The sequence below is a fragment of the Verruconis gallopava genome, assembly GCF_000836295.1.
Source record: "Verruconis gallopava strain CBS 43764 unplaced genomic scaffold supercont1.65, whole genome shotgun sequence".
Classification (NCBI taxonomy): Eukaryota; Fungi; Ascomycota; class Dothideomycetes; order Venturiales; family Sympoventuriaceae; genus Verruconis; species Verruconis gallopava.
In genome coordinates, this window is record NW_015622201.1 from 51,146 (window position 1) to 74,169 (window position 23,024).

Consider the following 23,024-nt stretch of genomic DNA (forward strand, 5'->3'; position numbering starts at 1 on the left):
CGGCAACTTGAACAGGACGTAGCGCCACTCAACTCGGTTATTTTTCTCATATCACGTGCTGGAGCTCAGGGTTGTTAACTACGGTAAGCTAACTACAGAATTGGCAGTGCAGTGGTGCGGGGTGGGCATAATTCTAGCTCCTCCTAGAACAGACACACATTACGCGAACACTTAACTAGTTATACGCCCATCAAGAACTCTTCAAAAGTATCAACCCGTATCCAAAAAAAGGCTTTGCTAACTGATTCTCAGAAATATGTCACTGGGAGATAGAAATCTGCACTGAATGCAACGCAGAGATCGGTCGCCAATACAAAATTCCTTGTCCTAACATACAACACGCGGCCTACACTAACGGTTCAACCGTAAGTGTTATCCGGACAAAGTGTGGGCCATATAGCCTTACAACACCTCCAGACACATAATATCTTTCTACAATACAACCGACGCGGAGGAGGTAACAAGAGTGGAAGGCGGACAGCGCACAGCGGTGCGCGGATTGGGATATGTCGGCACTTTGCCATTAGTATAATCAATAAAGAAAGGCGGCTCATACCCATAGCCCACTTTGTCATAGATATGTCGGAGTTGTTGGTTGACCTGCATCTGTAAAGGTTTGCCCTCATATCAAGCTGTCTCCTTACTTTTGGAGAGTCTGACCGTGACAACCGGGAGGTCATTCTCGCCTTCCTTATATACAGTGTTCAGATTGTAATTATCATTAGATAGATCGAATATAAAGAATGTAACAGCCCCCCATATCTCTTTCGCCATGAATTTGTATTCATTCGCCGTGAAGGTGCAACCTGTTGAACCCAAAACCTTCTGTTAAGAAATAAGCGAAAGCGCCACTCCAATTACTTCAGAATCAGGCTTTGACTAATAAGGGCTAGAGTCTCGGAGTATGATGAAAATACGTGTGGGTACATTGCTCATATCCATTTTGGCTTGCATGACTGGGGATAGGGTTCGATGATACAATGACTACAATATATCAGTGAGAATATAAGTACAGAGAAGAATTAGACCTACCTCTTCTTGCCCGTTTGCAAATTTCAAGTTCAAGAATTGATTTATCCTTGGTGGGGAAACTCGTGATGAGATTCCATTCAGCAGGTGGTCTAAACATAGAATGGCGTCAACGTAGTGATGTAAGGAAATCTCAACTGTGGTGTATGCATATTAAAGACACGCAGTATCGATCTGTGTTCAAGTAGCACAATGTCTTTGCAAGCTGAGAGATAGAGCGGCAGGCCATGAGGTGGTTTGTCACACGCGTTCAGGAACCACAAACAACAGACAGATTTCTGTTTATGCGGGTTCCGTAAACTTTTATTGAAGACACATGAGTCGCTTAGCATAATATAACATAAGCGCGCAATTGCCTATTTAGCATGATTTCACTGGTCAGTTGGCACAGCCACAGACTAAATCGTGAGGCCTAAGGCGCTAAGGCTTCATATTGAACGAATCGACTTGAATCACGTTAATCTGGTCAACATTGGTCCGCCAATACAAGTAGCCGAAACAACATCCGTAGCAAGTTAGATTCTGAAAGGGTGTTCAGGACATCTATATTGTGATAAAAACATCCATACGAAGACATATCCGCATACATGGTAAATACACATGATGGATATTCTTTTATTAACGTGGTACACCGAGTCGGCATACCCCCCTAAGTTTAGCAGGGGTCCCACTAGAATTTAGGCGGCTTTCACTGAATTTTAAGGCCCGAGGCACTAAGGTAATGACTTGGTGGTGAACCACGTTATCGAGTTACGCTCAGGCACCCTGCAGGGCACCAGTCCCTGGTGCCTGCAGCTCAACCTAATCGAGCATTCCTGCTTCAACAATCTCAAGTTTCAAATTTTCTTTATCCAGTTTTCCGCATCTCTTCAAGTGCTTGACTTGACTTCAACTGCGGTATAGCAATGCCTTACAATAAAGGAACCATGAACAGCTAAAAATAGATAGGCCCACAAGTTGGCCCTCTGTCAGGGTCAAGCGCAATCCCACCTATGTCCTCACGCCCGCATATCTTCTCGCTCATTTCTCCTGAACAGCACTACAACCACCGTAAGCTAACATAGACAGAGCCAGCCAGGTCCTGGCACAAGAGTTACCTCCTGGCGTGCGCGATACGTACCATGCCCGAGCAGAATATGGCGAAGTCCCTCATACGACCCTCTATTATCGTGCACACGGCCAATGCCTGAAAGCGGTCAAGAACCAGAGCCAACAATATCTCAACCCATGTGAAGAGAAAGCTGTCGTAAATTTTATATTATAACTTGGCAAATTTGGACAACGCGTATGAATAAAGCATATTCCTTCATTAGCCTTTAGCATCGCCCGCCAGCGTCCCATAAATAAACCACAGAAGCCTCCAGGCAAAAACTGGGCTCGGGCTTTTGAGAAACGTCATCCAGAAGTCAAGGCCAGAAGAATGAGGACACTGGACTGGGACCGGTATAATATCTATAATAAGGTCGTCCACTGGTTCGAGGTGATTAGCACCATACTTCAAGACCCAGCCGTAATACCTGAGAATGTCTACAATATGGATGAAACTGGTGTTATGCTTAGTATGCCAGGAAGTGTGAAAGTTCTTATTGGTAAGGACGACTTGCGAGGCCACAGAGCCGTACGTGCAACGCGCACAGTTGTTACTGCCGTGGAATGTATAAGCGCAGATGGTAGGTATCTAGATCCAATGATCATCTGGCTAGCATCTACTCATCGGGGAAACTGGACAACGTATCCTACGCTAGGATGGCACTATGCATACTCCGAATCTGGATATACTGACTCCTATATCAGCTTGGAGTGGCTTAAACGAGTCTTTGATCCTCAGACCCGGCTACGAGCGAATGGAAAACCAAGAGTCCTTGCCTGCGATGGCTTTGGATCGCACGAAACTCTGGAGATCCTTCAGTTCTGTTTTAAAAACAATATTTCCCTATGTCGTCTACCTTCTCATATATCTCATAAACTGCAGCCTTGTGATGTCGCCGTGTTTTCCCCTTTGAAAGTAGTATATTGAGATGAAGTTGAGCGGCTTGAGTGAGGAGGTGTCGGTACGATCGGCAAGCAGCACTTCATGTATCTTTACGGCCCTGCGAGAGAGAGAGCTTTCACTAGAAGAAACATCCTTGCGGGATAGAGAGCTAGCGGTTTGTATCCCTTCAATCCGGACAGAGTGCTTACGGAAATTCCTAAGCCAGTCCCTAAGCTTCCTGCTCCAACCCTGGAGCCCTGTAAAATTAACCCCGAACCTCAATGTGAAGTACTCTAAACACCAGTAATAACCGAAGCTCTTATATCGCTGTATAATCTGATCAAACAGGATACATATACTGAAGACAAGAAGAGCAAACAGCGCCTATAAAGGCATTTGCAGAAGTTTGAGAATGCTGCTCGAACATGCTTTGCCAAACGTGACCTCCAGCGAGAACAAATTCAATTTCTGAGACAAATCAATAACGAAGGTAAAGTTCGCCAATCTACAAGGTCATTAATTTTGGGAAAAGCAAGAATTATGAGCTATGAGGATCTGGAGGAGGCACGAGCGAAACGAGCGGCAAAAGACGCAGCAAAAGCGAAAGGTCAAGGCAAGCGCGGTAGAAAAAGAAAAATTCCTGAGCCTGAGCCTGAGTCTGAGTCTGAGTCTGAGTCTGAGTCTGAGTCAGAGCCAGAGCCAGATGAATCTAAGTTACTGTAGGCAAAGCGAAACGTGGTCGAAAGCGCAAGACACCTGAGCCAGAGCCAGGCCCAGCGCAAGCCACTGGAGGCAAACTAGAATATGCCCGGAAGCGCAAGACTCGTGTGCCAAGTCCAATTATAGCAGAGCCGATATTTGAGACAGCTTGGAGAAGTGAACAGCAGATTGCACCTGTAGCGCGGATGATATGAAGTAGAAAATAGAATACATGTTTACATTGTCAATCACTTAGAGTTGGAGAAGGTAGGTAGTATTTTGCGCGTCGTGGAGTAACGGAATGGCATTACTTCAAGAAATTTAGAGGTCTAATATGAATTAATTACCAAATATGAAGTTCTTGAAGACTGCTCACAACGCGAGGCATAAAATGTAGCTGATGCCGCCATGGCGATGGTTTTGAGATCCATACTTTCGCTGGTGCTCTCCAAAAGTCGATGCGGTGATGCCTTGTTGCCTTGACGTCGTAAGGCACCAACAGCGCAAGGAGAATTCCAGTCAGGGAGCCACAGGTCTTAAATGTACCCTACCTGATCAAAGCTATTGAGATTATGTAAGATACGAAAAGAGGAATACACTAACCAAATTTGTATTGGCTTCAATCAAAAGGTACCGATCGCTGCATGAAATTAACTTTCACCACAGCAATAAGAATCATGATGGATTTCTAGCACAATGATTAGATAAATAAGCTTAAACGGAACTGTTCAGTTTATTTTGAACTTAAGAAGAGCCTTGAAAAAGGGCCGGTCTGGCTGAAGTCGGTTTATACCATTAACCAGGCTTGCTTTTCGCTGGGCGATGAGACGGGAACGCAATTGTATTTTTTATAGCAGAGATAGCCTGATATATTTAGAAAGGCTCAAGGTACAGAGTATATATTTAAACATATTTATAGAGATGTGTGTGTGGATTAAAATAGCTACGAAGACAATGTACCCATGGGCTGTTCCTTTGCACAGGGTGTTCCGTAAGTCAGGGATGGATTCTAGTTCCCTCTCAGACCTTGATCTCCTGAGAATCATCTGATCTGGCCCCTGCTGATCTATTTCGCTTAAGGTCGGGTGATACTTGGGCTGTGTTGCGAGCACTACTTTAATCTTGCCCAATTCCTCTTTCCTGGTTGGGCATGCCTGGCTCTATGCTTCGTGTGCTCCGAGGCACACTGCGCACTTCCTGGTGGTATCCTGACCGGTCTTGGATAGGCACTCCCAGGAGCTGTATAACTGCGCGTAGTAGCCACATGTCTTTACTGCCTTGCATTGGGTTCCTATATGGCCGTATTTTTGGCATTGGAAGCACTGCTTCAGTTAGCACTGTCTCTTATATTGTTCACTATTATATCTCTCTCCTTCCCATACCAGTCCCTTGTCGATGATTTTGTTGGCATCTTCTGCTTATGTGAACTTGATGACGATGGACGACATTAATTTGTTTAGTGGTCTCCTAGTCAGCCAGCCAATGTATTTGATGTCTGCTGTAGGGAGGAATACTCTGTTAGCTTGCAGGATTTCGGCTTTGACCTCCTCGAACCTCTCAGTGTTTATCATACTAGTGTGTATACTATATATAATAACCCTATATATATAGGTGTGTACTGACGTTCCGCTTCCGAGTCGAGGAACCCAGTCATCTGTGAATTCACGGAGCGTCTGCATCTCACTGTTCGTTGCTGTTCTGATGCTGAGATCCCTGCTCTTAAGCTGGTTGGCTGATATGGTGGTGATCTTAGCTATGTGTTCATTTTCGCTCTGGGCGATGGCTATGTCAATATGGGCTTTCATGATACGCGGATTCATGGAGCGTAGGTGTTGGATTGTCTGGGCATTTCTTATATTCATGATGATCTCACGCTGCACTAGAGATGGAGTATTATGAGTATTCTGTGTGCTGTGTGTATTTATGATCAGAGCACCATGTGCTGCCGCAGCAGCATAGCTCATTGGTCCTCCTGTCTGATGCTGTGTTCCTTTGTTCTTTATATCTCTCGCCATAGCGGCGACTGTCTTGCCTACTTCCGCGGCCTCAGTCGCTGCCACGGTAGCTGTCTCGCCCACTGTGATGCCTTTTTGTACCTTCACCACCAGATTCTTGAGTTCCTCTTTGATGTTATATATCTCTTTCACCGTGCTGTTCGCGTTCGCCGTCATTTCTGTGTATATGGTGCTCATCTTCTGATGTACCGCCGTCATATTAGGGGTCCTCATGACCTTTCCGACCAGGGATATTGCTGCCATAACCACTGTTCTCATCTCTTCTGGGGTTACTGGTTGGTTTTCCTCGCGATCTAGATAGAGCAGTACGTTCCAAAGGTACCCCGTAAGTTGAGTAGCGTGCTCCTGTATTGGTACTGGCCATGCCACCTCTTGAGGCTATGGGATCGTTATTTCGCGTTCCACACGCGTTGGGCGACGCACTGCGACTGCTGACGACCTCAGTTCCTTCAGGGTGACGTGTTCGCATGATAGGAATATTCAATTTCAACGATTTGAGTTCTCGCTGTTATGGTGTTTTTTCGTTTTGGCCGCAAATTATCTGCAGCTTGTCAGTTTATGCACGTGCCAATATCACGTGACATGAGCAAACGCTGGCTAACTTAACTTAAGTTATCTTATTCTTTTAGCTTGTCACGTGTTACCATCGTAACATGTGTTTCCATATCTGTTGTTTGATTGGAAGCAGATGCGCCTCTATGTCTAGAGCCGTGTGTGAAGTCGCCTTGTATGCTCTGTATATGGCCCTCGCTCCGCGGGCTTGCAGGCCCTTTAGTATCTTAAGTGTGGTTTCTGTGTATTTACCCCTTGCACCTGCTGGGTTCGACCAGGCAGAGCAGGCATACATCATCTGTGGCACCGCCGTGCCTCTATAGATTTTTCGCATGTCTTATAAGCCTGAGCCCCATGTAGAGCTCATGATAGAGCTGAGTGCGGCGATTGTTTTTAAGACCTTCCTGTAGATCTCTGTGATGTGTTCCTTCTATTTAAGCCTCCAGTCTATAGTGACTCCCAGGTATTTGCATGTGGCCTTAGCTGGGATGGTGACCCCTTAAGAAACCAGCGGCCTCTTAAAGTTGATGCGGCTGTGTGCCTGTGCGAAGTGTACCAATTAGAACTTCTCTAGGGCGAATTTCGAGCCATATGTTTAAACGACCAAGCGACATGGTGAGGTGAATAGAAAAATTCCTTGAAGTTCAACCGTAGCGGCACTAGATAGACTCGCTCAACCGTTGCACAAAAGGAAGAAATCAGAAATAAGCCATAGATATTAGCATTTTGCGTTACATAATTAGAATAGACCAACATGACACTGTATACGTGTTATAGCCAGCCTAAGTTACTTGATCTATTGTTCACGTCAACTTATTACTACACGTGCAAGCAACCCCAATTACGTCCATTTCATTCGGCGGAGACGACTTGTTTTATCCACTTTCTGGACTTGGAGCTCTAGACCGGATGGAAGGGCCTCGCAGCTCAATTTTCTTATGTGCTCTTGGTTTCAAGTTTAAGGCATTCCTTACGGTCGCAATAAGTCCACAGAGTGCCGATTGTAGCTCCAAACGCTCCACATCTGGCTCGATGCTTTTCATCGCGACGTCACAGCTATCTGATTCATTGGTGTATCTCTTTTGCTCAATATCAAAACTTTTGTTTGGAAGTTGGGATCGGGATTTCTCTTGTTCAAATATAGCGCTAGGCTTGGCATTTTTGGTGGCCGCTTCGACCATCCGTTCGACGTTACTGAAAGCAATTACTGCCGTCTTTAGTTTCTCTAGGGCTATTTGCACCCTGTTATCGAGCTCTAGGCTAGCCACTTGCATTGCTGAGTAAAAAGCAATCTGCGTCATTAGATTCTTATATTCTAGCTCCAGGTCTTCGGCTATCGACAGGAGTTCAGGAGTTGGAATATCTGCAAAGTTCTGCATTTTGAGGTTCAATCCTTGAGGACATATGCTTCACATTGGACTATAAACCGCTGCTTCTTCTATTAATAGGCTAGGAAGGCGAGCTTCGACTAGATATAAAGGAAGAAGATGGGTATCCACTATTTACGAGCTATAAACAAATCATTTAGAAGCGATATATCTTCGCTGGTCAAATATAGTCACCTCGAAATAGCTTCCCTCAGTTGGTATTATACGCTGCGAACAGGTCGACTGGGGCTGCAAAATTAAGCCGTGTCATCACGAGTTTATTGCGTCAAGGAGTTTTTTTGCGCTTGCCCAAACGGATTCTTGAAGCAGCCGAATTTCAAATGGAGGTCTTCAATGAATGGTTACATTATATGATTTGATGCAATGTTATTCTATTGCATAAAAACATGAGTTCATCAAGGGTACCTCATTAAAAGGAGGGCGCAAAATGGCACATCACCATTGATGTCGAGGAATATGTATATATGTCTATCAATGCGTGCGAAGGGCTCGATGCTGAACTTTGAGATGCAGCAACGAGATTTGGCAGACTTGGGTAGCTTCTACGCAACATGGTAGGGATTAGCAATTCTCGGCTGGCTAAGGTTAATATTGACCGGCTTGGGTGCCCCATGGTAGCGGTATATACCGTGCCGTACCGAAAAAAAAGGTAAAAACCATACAGGATCAATCATCTCAACAACGGAACAACGGTCGTTGAGCATTGGATCGAGAATGAAGACTGTCTACCGAAACATCACGCTTGTACTGGGGACAATGCATTACCATAGAGTATGTAACTTGCCTCAGATCTTCGTACGTTGCCGATAACTCCGAACATGGAACTTCAAGCCTGCTGACATTATCTGGCCAGGAACTGATGACCACCAGCACATGTCAGAAGCTGTTTAATCCAGATAATCTAATGCTTTAACTGCGACGCATGAGAGTTATGGCTGCACGACGAATGTATCATGACGTAGTGATATACGGACTGGCCCGTGGATTGAACTGGGGGCATATCCCACATGTTGTTAAATATGAACATCTAGGATATCCCACGGTACGGTATGGTATGGTAAATGCCTCTGCGCTTTCGTAGCAAAAACCGATCAGTCTTTGCAGCAGCCGGTACGGTAGCCACGGAAAATACCATCCCGTCCCACTTCTATAGTTTACAGTACTTATTATAGTAGTTTCTGTATTTGCAATTATGTTTATAACTAGAATTACTATTATATCGATAAGCTACTAATACTATTACTACTACTAATGTTATACCGTTTTCCCTACAGTACGGTATGGTATGTAGCGATTTTCTTCGGTATGGTATCCGCTATGAAGATGTCTCCCTTTCTTTGTTTAGTATGTTCGAAACGGAGTCGCCCGAGGGTTACATATGGACAGCCGACATCCGAGAGAAAGATGGCATTTGAAAGATCGACGATCACACCAATAGCTCTCAGCTGCCTTATAAGGAGCACATCAGGTTCCTCCAATGTGACAGTTATATTTAGTGTGCACATAAGACGGACAAATGGCGTGGAGGACTAATACATAATGCAACTGCACTCTCTGCACTGTCACGGACCTGGCGAGGTCAAATCCTTCCGTCTTCAGCAGCTTTCGAGAGGTAAGCATTCATCCATGGAAGCCACGTGATTCGTTATTCTGGTAGATTTGTAGCATAGAACCTGCAGATAGCAGACAAAGTTCCACGTCCTTATTGAAGATCCCCGCGCGGATCGAAAGACAGTGATCTTAACCATGACTCCCAATATTCAACGTCCTGGCATCATTTGTGCGATCCTGGATGAACGCATTGGCTTTTACGACCGGACAGAGCATCCATGACCGACTGCCCAACTTAGAAGCAGGTAGCTTAGCACTTCGTGGATGGTAGCTGTGCGCTTGCCGCTCTTTCAATTTTCTTACAGTACAAGGCGATTCATTAGATTCCAAGGCTGTGTAGGAGTCCAGAATTTAATCATAGCCTAAATCATAGAGTCTCCCTACATCCCTAGTCCAAGTGATAAGTATTCCACAGTGTGTGTGTGTAGCAAGATCGAATGCTCAAACCTCGCTCTCGCCATGAACATGTGGAAGAATAATCGGCTCTACACTTTTTTACTCTTTGCGTGCCTTCGCTCCGTTTTCTCTAATAACTTGGAGCTCCGAGACAACAGCGCTTGCGAGGGAAATCCACAATACAGTCAGTGCGGCAAGAGCTATCCTTCCAGCTGGTGCTGCAAAAACTCCACTACATGCCTCCCGGTTAACAGCACAACGACTACGGTCGTACTCTGCTGCCCAGATAACAGTGATTGTGCCAGCATTCGCCCCATACCATGCAATATTTCCAACAGCTCATTGAGCCCGGTGCACATCCTAGGCGAGCCACCACAATTGTTAACATGTGGAGACTCCTGTTGCCCTCCGGGATATAACTGCACGTCCGATATTTGCACCATCGAGCCATCGCTGGGCCTGATCCCAACTTCTCTGCCTCATCCCACTGTACGCAAGACATTCGGCGGTGGTATCGGTGTGGGGATTGGAATTACATTGGCCACGGTGGCTATCGCATGTTTGGTTTGGGCGCTCGTGCAGAAGCGCGACAAGGAGCTTCCGAACCTGAAGTCCATGATCTCGTGGCCAAAGCAGATTCCCGAAGGTGGCAAAGGTGAGGACGAAAAAACATCTCTCGTCGAGAAGCCGAAGCCGTTCAAAAGGAGAGCAAAGGATACAGCTGGTCAACCGTACGAAGATCTGGTGCCGAGATCATCAGAGATATTCCCTCCACCTTTTATACGGGAGAATTCCAGAAAGCATTCCACCCCTCCACCAGAGACGGTAGCGGAGCATGGCCTGAGGAATAAAGAATTATTGCCCTATCCAGAAAAATTGACTGGACAGTTTCAAGGGGACAGCAAGGTCCATCGACCGCCAGATTCAGACCATCCTGCCTACCAAGGCACAAACAAAACCGCGTCATCGGGCTATGGTGGAGCCAAGTATGGGTCTGAATATGGCCAGAGACGGGAGTCTTAACACAGAGGGCGGTTAACAAATACATATGAGATAGAGATGGCCGTTTCTGTAATTGAGAGAATACTGGGATTTACTTGAAGTGCAGGCCAGTTCAAATGGAGTCCTCGTTCATGGGCGCGTCAATGTCCGTGCGGAGGATCACGGGGACGATGAATGATGCATACGTGAGATCGTAAACTTGTTGAGTGAATTGTATGCTATCTTCACTGATGGATTGTCTCATTATTCTCCTGTCCCCTACCCCTGGCTCTACTCTCTCATCTTGCCAGCAATTCCTCTTGTCACCTGATACTTGGTAAGTGTCACAGGTCACGTGTACCTGACTAATCTAGCGCCTTATTTAGCCATCGCTTGAGCGAGATCACTTAAGAAGATACAACCAAAAACCACAACCACAACCCACAATGATCTCTCACATTGCAGATAGTCAATAAAAGGACCACCTCCTATCCTCTCAATTATCTAGTTTTCCATCCATCTTTCATCTTCTGTAGCTCGTTAATACGCCGCGCACAGCAGTCCTCAGCACTGCCTAGCATTGCGCTAGATTAGTCAGGTGCACATGACCTGCGACACGTATCCTAACGGCTGCTGAGATTTGTCCCCCCGATTCTGGGATTTGTCCCCCCTTTGAGATTTGTCCCCCCCGCTAGCTGTAATGTAATTTAAATCGCTGTAAATGGCTTAGCGCAGTGCCACCTATTTTATCAAATTATTCAAGAGATAACAAACTTATATAGTTAGTAAAGGTGTTTATATACATCTATCTACGGCGTTATCTTTTATTTGGGCTAAGCGATGACCACGCGTCTGATGCTTTATATGCTGCAGCGCGCTTAGACCGCAATACTAGTGTACTTTGTACTACAGGCAGTGATCTTCAAGCCTGAACTTGTGCAAATCTTTCAGTGTAGAAGGCATCTTTGTCTCCAAAATGAAAGTTCCACGCCATGGTTGAGGTGCAATCAGCATAGATTCCACGGGTACTTAGTGCCATATGCCGTGCCTCAACTAACTTAGGTGGAGCGTCTTCCTGTCCGGTCTTATAAAAATAACTAAAGACTGTGGATATATTGTGTAAGCCATCTAGAACTGGTTGATGTCGACGGCGTTCAATATCTACTAAGAACTCCTCTAAAGATGGAGGCTGCTATAAAGATTGTTGTTGTGGTGGTTGTAGTAGTTATGGCAGTTATGGCAGTGGTGATGATGGGGCTTCAGTAACAGGTACTGTGATAGAAATTGGTGAAGAATAAATAGAAGCAGTTGGTGAGGAGAGCAGAGTTGACACTGGACCAGCTGTTACTGGGATTGATATAGAAACAGATATTATTACAGGATTTTTGTAGATAGCATATGCGGAGCCATAGATACAGTAACCTGTGTACTAGTTGATAAGGCTTCTGCTGGTGTCTGTCCTTCTTTCTGGTTTATAGGGTTAGATTGTGGTACAGAGCGCTCAAATGCTGACGGATCTTAGTGAGTTGATAATTGGCTCTTCTTTTGCGCTCATCTTATATTAGCTAGAAGTGGCTCAAGGATAAACTGGTGTGGTCTCGGCGAAGGTATTTAAATAGACTGTCCATGTGTACACTAATAACGCCAGTGATCATCATATATATAGCGCAGAGGTAAAGGCCCATAACTTATTGCTATTTGCAGTCTATGGCGACATGGAAGGCCATTTATCCTCTCAAAAAGACCTGAACAAGGCTTTTTACTGCTTGGCTGTTTCTCTTCCTTTTGACGCATAAGTTCCTGTTGTCTGATACGTTCGACTGCAGGCGGTGTGATTATTGTATAAATATTAGATGGCAGGAACAGCATCTTCTCATGCATATGCTCAAACTTGATGTTATGCATAGATAACGCGATCTCCTTCTCATATTTATTATACTGATTATGGATTAACTGCTCAATTCTCTGAACAACATGTAGTATATCGCCAGTAGAAATCAGTAAATAATCCTTTAGTACTTTATGCATTCCTTCAACAGGAGAAGTTGTAATTGTATCATAGTGTCGATGATAGGATGTCCAAACCTCCGCCCATTAAGCGCGTGTTTCATATTGATTCTCCTTTAGATACCTGCATAGTTCTTCCTGATGCTGATAATCATTAAGAAGCTTATCCCACTTTATTTGAAAGTCAGGACGCTTAGGTGCGAAGACGACCTAGTTTGTTAGATTATTAATAATATTGTTTAGGTGTGACATACCTGGTTCCAGCGCTTCAGAAAATTCTGACGTTCTTCAGCAATTGCCTTCTTTTCTTCTAGTGTTGTACCATCGGCGTCTCTCCATACAAGTTAAGCCTTTATCTGGACATTCTTGTTGATATGCCATATATAAAGAAGCTGTGGAACATTTGGAAGCAATCTACGAGCTGCCTGCGTTATTGCTTGTTCTTGGTCGCTTATAAATACGTGTGGATGTGGCACTCCTGTGAGTGAGAGAAAGGTTGAGAGTGCCCAATAGTAGTCTTCCTCCGTCTCATTACGAAGAAAGCAGAAGCCAATAGAGAAAAAGGTCTGAAGATTGGTGCAGCCAAGTATGTGTAATAGTGGAAGCTTATACTTATTAGTTTGATATGTGCAATCCATTAAAAGAACATCAGGATTTGCTAATAGCAGTTTAATCTGCTTTTGATGGATAAAAAAGAGGCATTGTATATGATTCTCAGGGTCCCTAGTTAAAGAGAAAACCCAATCTGATGATGATAAGTCGTCTAATACTGTTTCAATTAGGCTTCTTCTATCTAAGTGCTTTTGTTAGATGGCCTTTCTTTCTGAGCGAACATCTGAGGCAGAGACAAAGGTATGCGGGTCATCTTGTTGAAGGGCTGCCATTATTTGCATTGGCCGAACTCCAGCATATGACATAGTCTTGATGACTTCTTTTTGCTTTTCTATACGTTTGCGATAGATGTTATGAGCCATTAGATTAATAGATGGGGCATGATTATGCTGCTTGACTTGGACTTCCAGTTTCCACTGATCGTTTTGGGTATCTTTAAAGATGACAAGCTTAAAAGGACACCCTGTTGCACGTATACTTGTGCTTAGAGTCTTTGCTGTTGACTTATAGACTCTAAAGCGGTTGCATTGATAGTAATATCATATTTTGATATCAGAGTGGTGAGGCTTACTCCGTTTAAGTACAAAGCCATACCCATTTTAGATACCATGACTTTTAAGAGAGTTGTATGCTTCATCATAAGAGCTATAAATAGAGTCTGGCGGGGCAGGAATATCTTCTATAGTTGCTACTGGTAATTGAAGAATCTTTATAAATACAAATTCATTGATGAAGTTGCCCCTAAAGCGCGGCGCGTTATTATGCGCTAAGCCATTTACAGCGATTTTAAAGTACATTACAGCTAGCGGGGGGGACAAATCTCAAAGGGGGGACAAATCCCAGAATCGGGGGAACAAATCTCAGCAGCCTATCCTAACTAGGATGGGTCAGGGTAAATGAAAAATCAAATTAAATCAAATCTGGGCCACGGTTTCCCCGGCCGGGCATCGATATGATCAAATGCTACACGGTTTCAGCCATTCTTTTCACAACCGTGTAGCATTTTGATCATATCGATCATAGGAGTAGAAAAGGTTAACCCATGAATGAGTCGGTGCTGTCATGAGATCATTGACCTGGTAACTGAGGTCATCGAGCCGCGGACCGTAACTCAGCGCTGTTCCTGTGGGAGCAGGTCGTAACGACAGCGTTTCCTTGGGGCTCGGCATGACTGTTCTACCGACGAGGACGTATTTTTACTGAGAAGCAGTCATGCTTGATCGTTTGTGACACTTGTGTCGAGCGCTTTGTCGCGCTCGGTGGCACTGAGCTATACGCAGAACGAGGCTTTACGTGGAACAGATCGACCCGATCACACCCAAGGCAGAGTTCCACGACGAAGAAACCATGCTCATGCGAACGAACTCTGTCAAATCCAAGGCTAATTTGTTACAGAGACTGGATTGAATGCTTATCTCTGAGTTTTCACGTATGCTTATGATCAGGCCAAGTACTTTTGCATTTTCATGTCCTGTAGTGTGGCATGACCCTACCAAAGACTTTTCAAACACAACTTTCCATCAAGGAACGAGAGTCAACCAACCTTGCTGACCTCGGAAACTGCTATCGAAATCTATTCCGGAACTATGGCTCCATATGGCCGAGTCCACTATCTCCGCACAGGCCCTGGTAGACGGACTCAATAATGGATGTACGAGATTGTTTAAGGGAGTCAATTTGGCTCAATATAGGACTTTTGATATATACTTTGATCAGTACAGAGCCAGTTCTCTGCAATGGCGCACGACACAATCACACCGGCCGAGCTGCTTGAGTTGGCCCGTGAGAGTCCAATTCGAAGCCTTGAGGCTCTCCAGCAGACACTCCCACTCCGTCAAGAACCCGGGAAATGGAATTCGGTTGATCAATCGAGCTATCCACCGATTGGGCACGAGAACGGAACTGAGGGTGTGAACGGTACCCAGTCGTCAACGCGAAAGCGCCGCGGGCGACCAGCTAAGAAGCCAACACCTCAGCCACCTGAGGAGGCTCTTTCGCCTTTGTCTAACGAGGAGGAAAGCACGAAGCGGATAAGACTGTCCAGCCCGATTGAAGAGGTCTCCAATCCCAATCCTGGGGACCAGCCTGTAGGTTGGTCATAATTTTGCAAATGTTAACTCTCTCTGATAGAATCTACAGTCTCCCAAACCTTTTACTTCGGATAACACTCTTATTCTCTTCCAGGCTGGGCTGGTCAATGAAGTCGTTAGCAGTACCCAAAATTTTACCGTAAGAACATCTGTTCCCCATCTTCACCATACCTGAAAGAATTTAGATTAATGCAAAACAGAGGCTCTGGAGACAAATTAGGGATATTCATCAAGAACTAACCGACGTACTTCAGACACTGAGTGAGCCACTCCAGAGGCTTCAGGACATGCAAAAGGATGTCCAGAAGATCCAGAAGGTGCAAAGCGAGGTTCAGAGGATCATGACTTTTCTACATGGTAGCTAAAACGACCTGTATAGCGGCAGTTTCGAAAAGGCGGTCTATTAACCCAAACTAGCTATTCATCTCTTGTAGTAATTCTAAAATTGGTAGATTTGGTTAATTCAACTCCTTGCTCCGTCTTCATTGTCTCTACATTTCACGTATGAATGTGGCTATACTAATTTTAGACGGAGAAATACTAAGGCGGATCACCTGAGCAACAATATCTGTCGAGAAATTTACCAGTTGCCCACGTCGTTCAGGAACAAATATTTGGCTGGAGTGGGACGAGAACTCTCCATGTGTAATTCGATATGCTTACCATGATTTTTTTTGGCATATTAGCTGCGGCATGCGCCTTTCCTCAACACTGGGGGAAGATATCTGCGGGTTCGATTGAATTTCACGGAATCTACCCCAGTTTCCCGGGCGCGCAATCCCCGGCAACAAGTATTCAGCCTATTTCATCTTTCACCCAATTGTATGAGACTACTAGTGCTGCCTTTCATACAGCTGTTTCCTCATCTTCCCCTGCCAGCGCGCCCCCGACAGGCTATTCTGCCACGGTGGTCGCACATCACAACGCGCACCGAACCAATCATTCGGCTCCGGAGATCGCCTGGGACGATGGGCTCGCCGCAACTGCTCAGAAGATTGCAGAGTCTTGCACGTATGCCCATGATACGTAGGTTTCCGGCACTCTTGGGAATCCATTTGCTTAATGTTGCGCAGAAGCATCGATGGTGGAGGTTATGGCCAGAACATAGCTGCTGGAACCCAAAGCAGTGAGATCGGTTCCGTGATTACTGACATATTTTACAACAATGAAGTGTCAAACTTCGAAGGTCTTTATGGCGAAGCCACTCCAAGCAGTATAGACGACGAAGCCGCCTTCAACAGCTGGGGCCATTTTACTCAACTTGTCTGGGCCAGTTCGAATTATGTCGGGTGTGCTACGGTAGACTGCAGTGCAAGTGGCCTTGCAAACACTGGTAGTTTCGTGCCCCCGTACTTCACAGTTTGTAATTATAAGCCAGCTGGTATGTGGATCTCGCATATTTTGGTTTTGCTAATGAAGGCCTAGGCAATCTTCTTGACCAGTTCAACACCAACGTGCGCGAATCTCTTAACCGGCCTTCCATCTCCGGAGATAGCCAGTTTTAGAGGTTTGATGTCAGGACGGTAGTATTTGAACGGCATTTGGCGAGGGCTGTACCCTGATCAATACTGACTAGACATTACACCGGAGGGAAATGGAAGGAGAGTATTTTCAATATTAAGACAGTTCAATAGCTAGTGGCTAGTGACAGCTGGTTGAGCATAGGAACATAGTGACGCTATGCTTAAGAATGAGATATATAGATAAGTGAAGTTAACGAAGCACGGCGTGCACGGCGCGAGGCAGTGGCGCAGTTGATTAACATCACAACGAGATGTTTAATACAGTTAATAATGAACAAAAATTTCATTGGGAATTCAATCAATCAATTCTAAATCAAACCTATCAATTGGAGCCGATACATGGCTTTATAAAGTGCCTGAAAGGACCTTCCGCGATCGCATCCATGGTCGCATGGGGCATGTTGATTCTCGACCAGCTAGCCCAAAGGGATGACATCAAGTGAGATTGAACTTTGATGGCTCACTTTTATATCTGGGCCATATACGCAGCCCATGGACAGTGGGCGAATACCGCTTCCTCATCCTTGATGGACATGAATCTCATATAACATCTAAATTTGATCACTACTGTAAAGAACACCCTAACATTACATTATGTATGCTTCCAAATTCAGCCCAATAATTACAATCTCTTGTTGTAGACTGTTTTCCAGTCTTAATGAGGGCATATAGTAATAAGGTGGCAAAACTTGATGAGGCTCGGCATTGACCATATAGAACTTAACAAAGTTGAGTTTCTTGCGTATTTGAAAATGGCTTGATCGGAGGCATTTTCACAAGTTCTATCAAAAATCACAAGGCCAATCACACCACCTCTCCCACTACCGACGGACAATCAGCAATATACACCCGAGAATCGTCGTGATCTTACTCAACTATACCGCCAAGGATAAGCGAGTGGGCCGTTGTTAGGAATGCTTTCCCAATCCGGCAAGCTTGCTAACGTAAGCTACTTTGGAAGGGGTGAGCCTCCTAGAGTATAGGACAGAGGGTATGCTTTGGATCTTGTCAGAAGGAGAAGGACTGAAAGACTAAGTATGAGTTTTATAGCTTAGGATAGGATTGCTTCAATAGAATGGAATAGCATAAACTAACAAATAATGTATACTAGACAATTGGACTGCAATGAGCGTAGTGAAGGGATAAGCCCTTCTTTTATAGACCTGTTTTCCATATCATGTGTTCAGTCTCATTTGTCTCCGATGAGACTCTTGCATGAGATTGATTTGATTTGATTTGATTTGATTTGATTTTTCATTTGCCCTGACCCATCCTAGTTAGGATATGCAGGCTTGATTAAATCCTACTCGATTTTGGCCGCTAATTATCTGCAGCTATGCATGTAGACTCAGAGAGTAAACAAACGTGGCCAGTCTCCTCTTTCACCCACCCTCTTGCCATCTACCTTGACCTTCAAATGGCTGTCACCATTTATTAATACTGGCTCTACTACTAATAATTCCACTGTGTATAAGCTCAGTAGGGCACACCCCGTGTTTCACTATCTGTACTACCTTCAGTCTCCACCTAATACTCTGCCAATCTACTCGCTCGGCGCCCTCTGCCCTAGGGCCCTCACCTGTTCTATAAGTGCGATTGCTTTCATGGCTAGCTTGCGCGTTGAGAAGACCTTCTGTAGGTCCTCTCTGCCTGGTAGATTCCCGAATTCAATCTGTTGTTTGTCCTGGAGCAGTTGGTATCGCAGGAGCACGTGGCCGACTGTTTGTCGGCCTCCTCCACAGGGGCACCCTGGGTCCTCGAATCCTGGTACGCGTCGGAAGAAGAGGAAGTCTCTGAGCCCTATTTTCTCGGTTCTCATTTGTACGAGCGAGGCGCTCTCTGCCTTGGTTAGGCCTGTATGTAACCGTAACACCTTCTTGTTTGGAAGCGGCGTATGTCTGAATGTGGCTCTGCCCTTCTTCTCCTGCTGCCAGCTTCTGGTCCAGCTGGTGTGGGCGTTTTTGCTGGCCCACGTCTTGAGCGTGGTTCGTAGTGGGTGCAGGCGGGAGGGTATAGGGGCCCTACAGCCCTCCATGCCTTTCTCTACCTATCCTATAGCTGTCCTAGCGGCCAGGTCAGCCTCTTCGTTACCATCTATACCCTTATAAGCCGGTATCTAATAGATGGTGATGGCAAGCCTATCCTCTTATAGCTGCCAGACCTGCCGTGCGATCTGCTTAGTGATATATACCCTATGTTAGGAACACTGTCCCAATACCGACTAGCTTCACTAATGTAAGCCACTTCGGAAGGGGTTGGCTTCCTAGAGCAAAAGGGAACAATGTGGAACTAAGACTTATTCAGAAAGGAAGAGAAATAAGTTAGTCCAAGTTTTATGACTTAGAGTAGTATGAGCTTCAAGTATGAGAGAATGTTCAGACTAACTACTAGGTGTACTAGACAGTTAAACTACAGTTCTTGGGTAAGAAGAGAAATCCTTCCTTTTTTATAGAAGTGAGAGGCAGGCGATCATTCTGATCATTCATGATCAGACTGATCGCATATCATGCATCTGATTCGTTCATTCTGTTAGAGCCAATAGCAATTTCCCGCTAATGCAGACTGATCATGGTGATCATTCATGATCAGACTGATCAGCTTCTTCCCACGTGACTTATGTTACTTCGTAACACCCTAGAGCAGCCCTTAGGTTGTATTATGGTGCGTATCGCGGCCTGGTTATCTGTAAATATATACACCTGCTTGTAGCGGGTTGATCTACTGCCCATGTTCTTCACCATCTCGAGGGCGAGGTTGATGCCCTGTAGTTCTGTGGCGTAAACTGTCGACGTGGTCTCAGGCCCCATATAGGCTCTTTTTGACTCCCCTTCCTTTGGCCACACCGCCGCTGCTACTCAACTGTACAGTGAAGATAATCTAGGAGGAGCGAGAACTTTTCGGTTAAGTATTTGTCTTTTTTTTTCTAGGCTACGATAAATTGATTAAGCTTAGAGCTATCGCACCACACAGCTCCGGGATCGTCATGTCACCATAAAATAAACCCCTGCCATTATTGCAGAACCCAAGTCAGTTGCCATGAGGCTAGTCAGAGTTTCTCAACTAATTAGTAAAGCTCTATAGTTGGCCTATCATTATGTGTAGTCATTATAGCGAACGGAAATTCTATAATAGAATACTAACAGTCGAAGTCAATAATCAAGTGAAAAATGAGCTATTTATGGACTAGGTTAGGGGGCGGCAACGTGGATGTAATATTTATGTCTAGAGGTGTGGTGGTACTGCTGGGCAGCCAAATCATATTATTCGGTAGGGAAAGGGGCAGTATAGGCACAAATCCGACTGTATGACTACTTGCAAGACAAAGTACCTGGGGATGTGGCCCATCGCGCCGGGTGGCCCTTTGCACCAGGATAGATGTTAAGTTGTAACGTCTGTCCCGGTGCAGCGGGCCGCCTCATGCAACGGACCACTTAAAATTAAAAGCACTGTCGCTCTCTTGTTCGTGAACATATAAAGTCTCAGTTCACCAGACCCTATTATATAGCTGTTCCTCTATCTTAGAAACCAACTTGTATTATTATCCACTGTCTGCCGGTTTGCCTGCTGATCGTTTTTGGGAGTTACTCACGCGGAATTCCTGATTGCTGCCAATGTCGGGACGCAAGTCAGCAGCGAGATCATCAGCAGGAACATCATGATGAGTTTTTATTGTCCAGCTGTTCCAACCTATTTCTGACTGGACCGTGGCCGCAAAGGACAATGCCACAGAGTTTGAATTCTTTAGCCAAATAAATTTATTACTGACCCAGGGTGTAAGTCAAAGCACGAGGTTTTTGATCAACCCACCTTTTGATCAACACGCGTATTTAATCACCTATGTGAATTTTACGCGATTACTCGATTATTATGATTAATACATACTTTTTACTTATCAAGATAATGTCTTCGATGCTCAAACTAGCGATCATTGCAATGGCTGAGTGCATCCTACGAGCCCATGGTGATACAACACCACTGGGCAAAAACTGGCTGCAGGGCTTCAAGAAGCGCAATTCATCAGTCAAGACAATGATAGGCCGTCGAATTGAAAAGGCTAGGTATGACTATGCAACACCAGAGGCCCTCGAACGCTTCTATACCGAGCTTGAACGCGTCAAGACTACCTACAAAGTAGACGCCGACAATATATGGAATTTTGATGAGACAGGCACAGCAATAGGTGCCTCAACTAATGCAAGGGTGATGGTCAGTTCAAGTAAACGATGAACCAGGTTTAAGGTTCTATACCCACTCGAAAAACGGCTGGACAAGCAATCAGCATGGTGTTGATTGGCTTACTCGCATCTTCATCCCTCAAACAACACCTACTGACCACTCTAAGCCGCGCATCCTTATCTGTGATGAGCATGGATCTCGTGCAAACAGCCATTAAGGCTCCGCCGCCAACTTCATAAGCTATTCAGCACGCTATGACCCCGCTATTTCAAGTAGTGGGCTGCTGAGATTTGTCCCCCCGATTCTGGGATTTGTCCCCCCTTTGAGATTTGTCCCCCGCTAGCTGTAATGTAATTTAAATCACTATAAACGGCTTAGTGCAGTGCCACCTATTTTATCAATTATTCAAGAGATAACAAACTTATATAGTTAATAAAGGTGTTTATGTATATCTATCTACGGCGTTGTCTTTTATTTGGGCTAAGCGATAACCACGCGTCTGATGCTTTATATGCTGCAGTGCGCTTAGACCGCAATACTGGTATACTTTATACTATAGGCAGTGATCTTCGAGCCTGAACTTGTGCAAATCTTTCAGCGTAGAAGGCATCTTTGTCTCCAAAATGAAAGTTCCACGCTGTCACGGGGTCACCCCATGACACGTGATAGGCACCATTCTGTTGCCTTACCCGAACCCAAACATCAGCCAGTACAAGCCAACACAACTCAGTGTTGGCGAACCAGCCCTAAAGCCAGCCAACACTGGCTAATATAACTTGATGAAAGCCAGTATAATCTAGTATTGGTGAACCTTGCCCCGAACCCCAATTAGGAAAGGTGGACAAGCCCTCCCCACTTTCCTCATATATTTAAGCACGCATATTCTTCAGATATTCTCTCTTTCACGCAACATCTTGATTCCGGTACTACACCTATACCACATGAACTAGTAGATAGGTGACAATCTCATTATTTCACCTCACGTGATAACTTGAGCAGATCCCATCTATCGGTTTCGTGACACTACGTTGCGTCAACCACCCTCACCAGCCATGACGACGGAACTGGCAGGCGGATGTCCAGAGAAAGGGGGCGTCCTTTCGAGTGAGCTGGGTAAGGGGGGCAGCCAGCGTTGAGAAATCGTTCATGAAGCGGCGATAAAAGTTCGCAAAGCCTAAGAACCCGTGAACATCCTTAATATTTCGGGGTGCCTCCCAGTTCAGAATTGCGGAGACCTTCTCTGGGTCCATTTTGATGCCATTGGTGGTCAGGATCAAGCCAAGGTATTTCACTTCCTGTTGATGGAACTCGCATTTGTCAATATTGAGCTGGAGGCCGGCAGCCTCCAGTGCCTTTAGCACCTGTCGTATATGTTCCTTATGTTCCTTCAAACTGTTGCTATATATAAGGATGTCATCAATATACGCCATACAGAAACTGTCTAGGAAAGGGTGTAGGACATTATTCATATAGTGTTGGAACGTGCTAGGGGCGTTAGCCAGACCAAAGGGTATTACCAGGTATTCAAAGAGGCCTTCACGAGCATGGAAGGCTGTTAAGTACTCATGGCCAGGAGCAATTCGGATTCGGTTGAAGGCTGAGATAATATCCAGCTTGGTAAAGTATTTTGCTTTGCTAAGGTGGTTTAATATCTCTTAGATTAAAGGGATCGGGTAGCGGTTCTTAATCATGATTTCATTAAGTCTTCAGTAATCAACACAGAATCGGAGGCCTCCTCCTGGCTTCTTCACGAAGATCACCGGGGAGGACATAGGCGATGAGCTGGGTCGGATGAACCCTTTAGCAAAGTTCTCAGTCAAGTATTTGCGCAGAGCCAGTAGCTCATAGTACGACATTGCGTATAATGGTCTATAAGTCGGCTTTGATCTAGGGAGCAACTTAATTCGATGATCGTACAGATGATGTTCTAGGAGCTCATCTGCCTTTTTTCAGGAGAACAAGTCTAAGAAGTC

The 23,024-nt window shown here is 45.2% G+C and overlaps 6 protein-coding genes across 6 annotated transcripts; 3 read left to right on the top strand and 3 right to left on the bottom strand.

Moving 5' to 3' along the window:
• Positions 1-1,346, bottom strand: PV09_09389 (uncharacterized protein). The gene is made up of 2 exons (XM_016363445.1): positions 1,033-1,346; positions 1-984 (listed from the first exon to the last, which is right to left on the bottom strand). The coding sequence occupies exon 2, from the start codon at positions 678-680 to the stop codon at positions 360-362; it is 321 nt and encodes a 106-aa protein (XP_016208733.1). The 5' UTR covers positions 681-984; positions 1,033-1,346; the 3' UTR covers positions 1-359.
• A 3,772-nt stretch (positions 1,347-5,118) lies between these two features.
• On the bottom strand, positions 5,119-6,233 carry PV09_09390 (uncharacterized protein; the record flags this gene model as incomplete). Its single annotated transcript, XM_016363446.1, has 2 exons — positions 5,324-6,233; positions 5,119-5,284 (listed from the first exon to the last, which is right to left on the bottom strand). Exons 1-2 carry the CDS (start codon positions 5,971-5,973, stop codon positions 5,119-5,121), a joined length of 816 nt encoding a protein of 271 aa, XP_016208734.1. The 5' UTR covers positions 5,974-6,233.
• A 909-nt stretch (positions 6,234-7,142) lies between these two features.
• On the bottom strand, positions 7,143-7,646 carry PV09_09391 (uncharacterized protein; the record flags this gene model as incomplete). Its single annotated transcript, XM_016363447.1, has 1 exon — positions 7,143-7,646. The coding sequence occupies one exon, from the start codon at positions 7,644-7,646 to the stop codon at positions 7,143-7,145; it is 504 nt and encodes a 167-aa protein (XP_016208735.1).
• Positions 7,647-9,725: 2,079 nt separating this feature from the next.
• PV09_09392 (uncharacterized protein) lies at positions 9,726-10,685 on the top strand (the record flags this gene model as incomplete). The annotated part of the gene is made up of 1 exon (XM_016363448.1): positions 9,726-10,685. The coding sequence occupies one exon, from the start codon at positions 9,726-9,728 to the stop codon at positions 10,683-10,685; it is 960 nt and encodes a 319-aa protein (XP_016208736.1).
• Positions 10,686-14,998: 4,313 nt separating this feature from the next.
• On the top strand, positions 14,999-15,717 carry PV09_09393 (uncharacterized protein; the record flags this gene model as incomplete). The annotated part of the gene is made up of 3 exons (XM_016363449.1): positions 14,999-15,349; positions 15,402-15,491; positions 15,553-15,717. 3 exons carry the CDS (start codon positions 14,999-15,001, stop codon positions 15,715-15,717), a joined length of 606 nt encoding a protein of 201 aa, XP_016208737.1.
• Positions 15,718-16,007: 290 nt separating this feature from the next.
• PV09_09394 (uncharacterized protein) lies at positions 16,008-16,857 on the top strand (the record flags this gene model as incomplete). Its single annotated transcript, XM_016363450.1, has 3 exons — positions 16,008-16,378; positions 16,426-16,733; positions 16,778-16,857. 3 exons carry the CDS (start codon positions 16,008-16,010, stop codon positions 16,855-16,857), a joined length of 759 nt encoding a protein of 252 aa, XP_016208738.1.
• Positions 16,858-23,024: the final 6,167 nt, after the last annotated feature.

Excerpts from the sequence above, each read along its gene's own strand:
- PV09_09389 (XM_016363445.1), bottom strand. The coding sequence starts at position 680 with ATGACCTCCCGGTTGTCACGGTCAGACTCTCCAAAAGTAAGGAGACAG.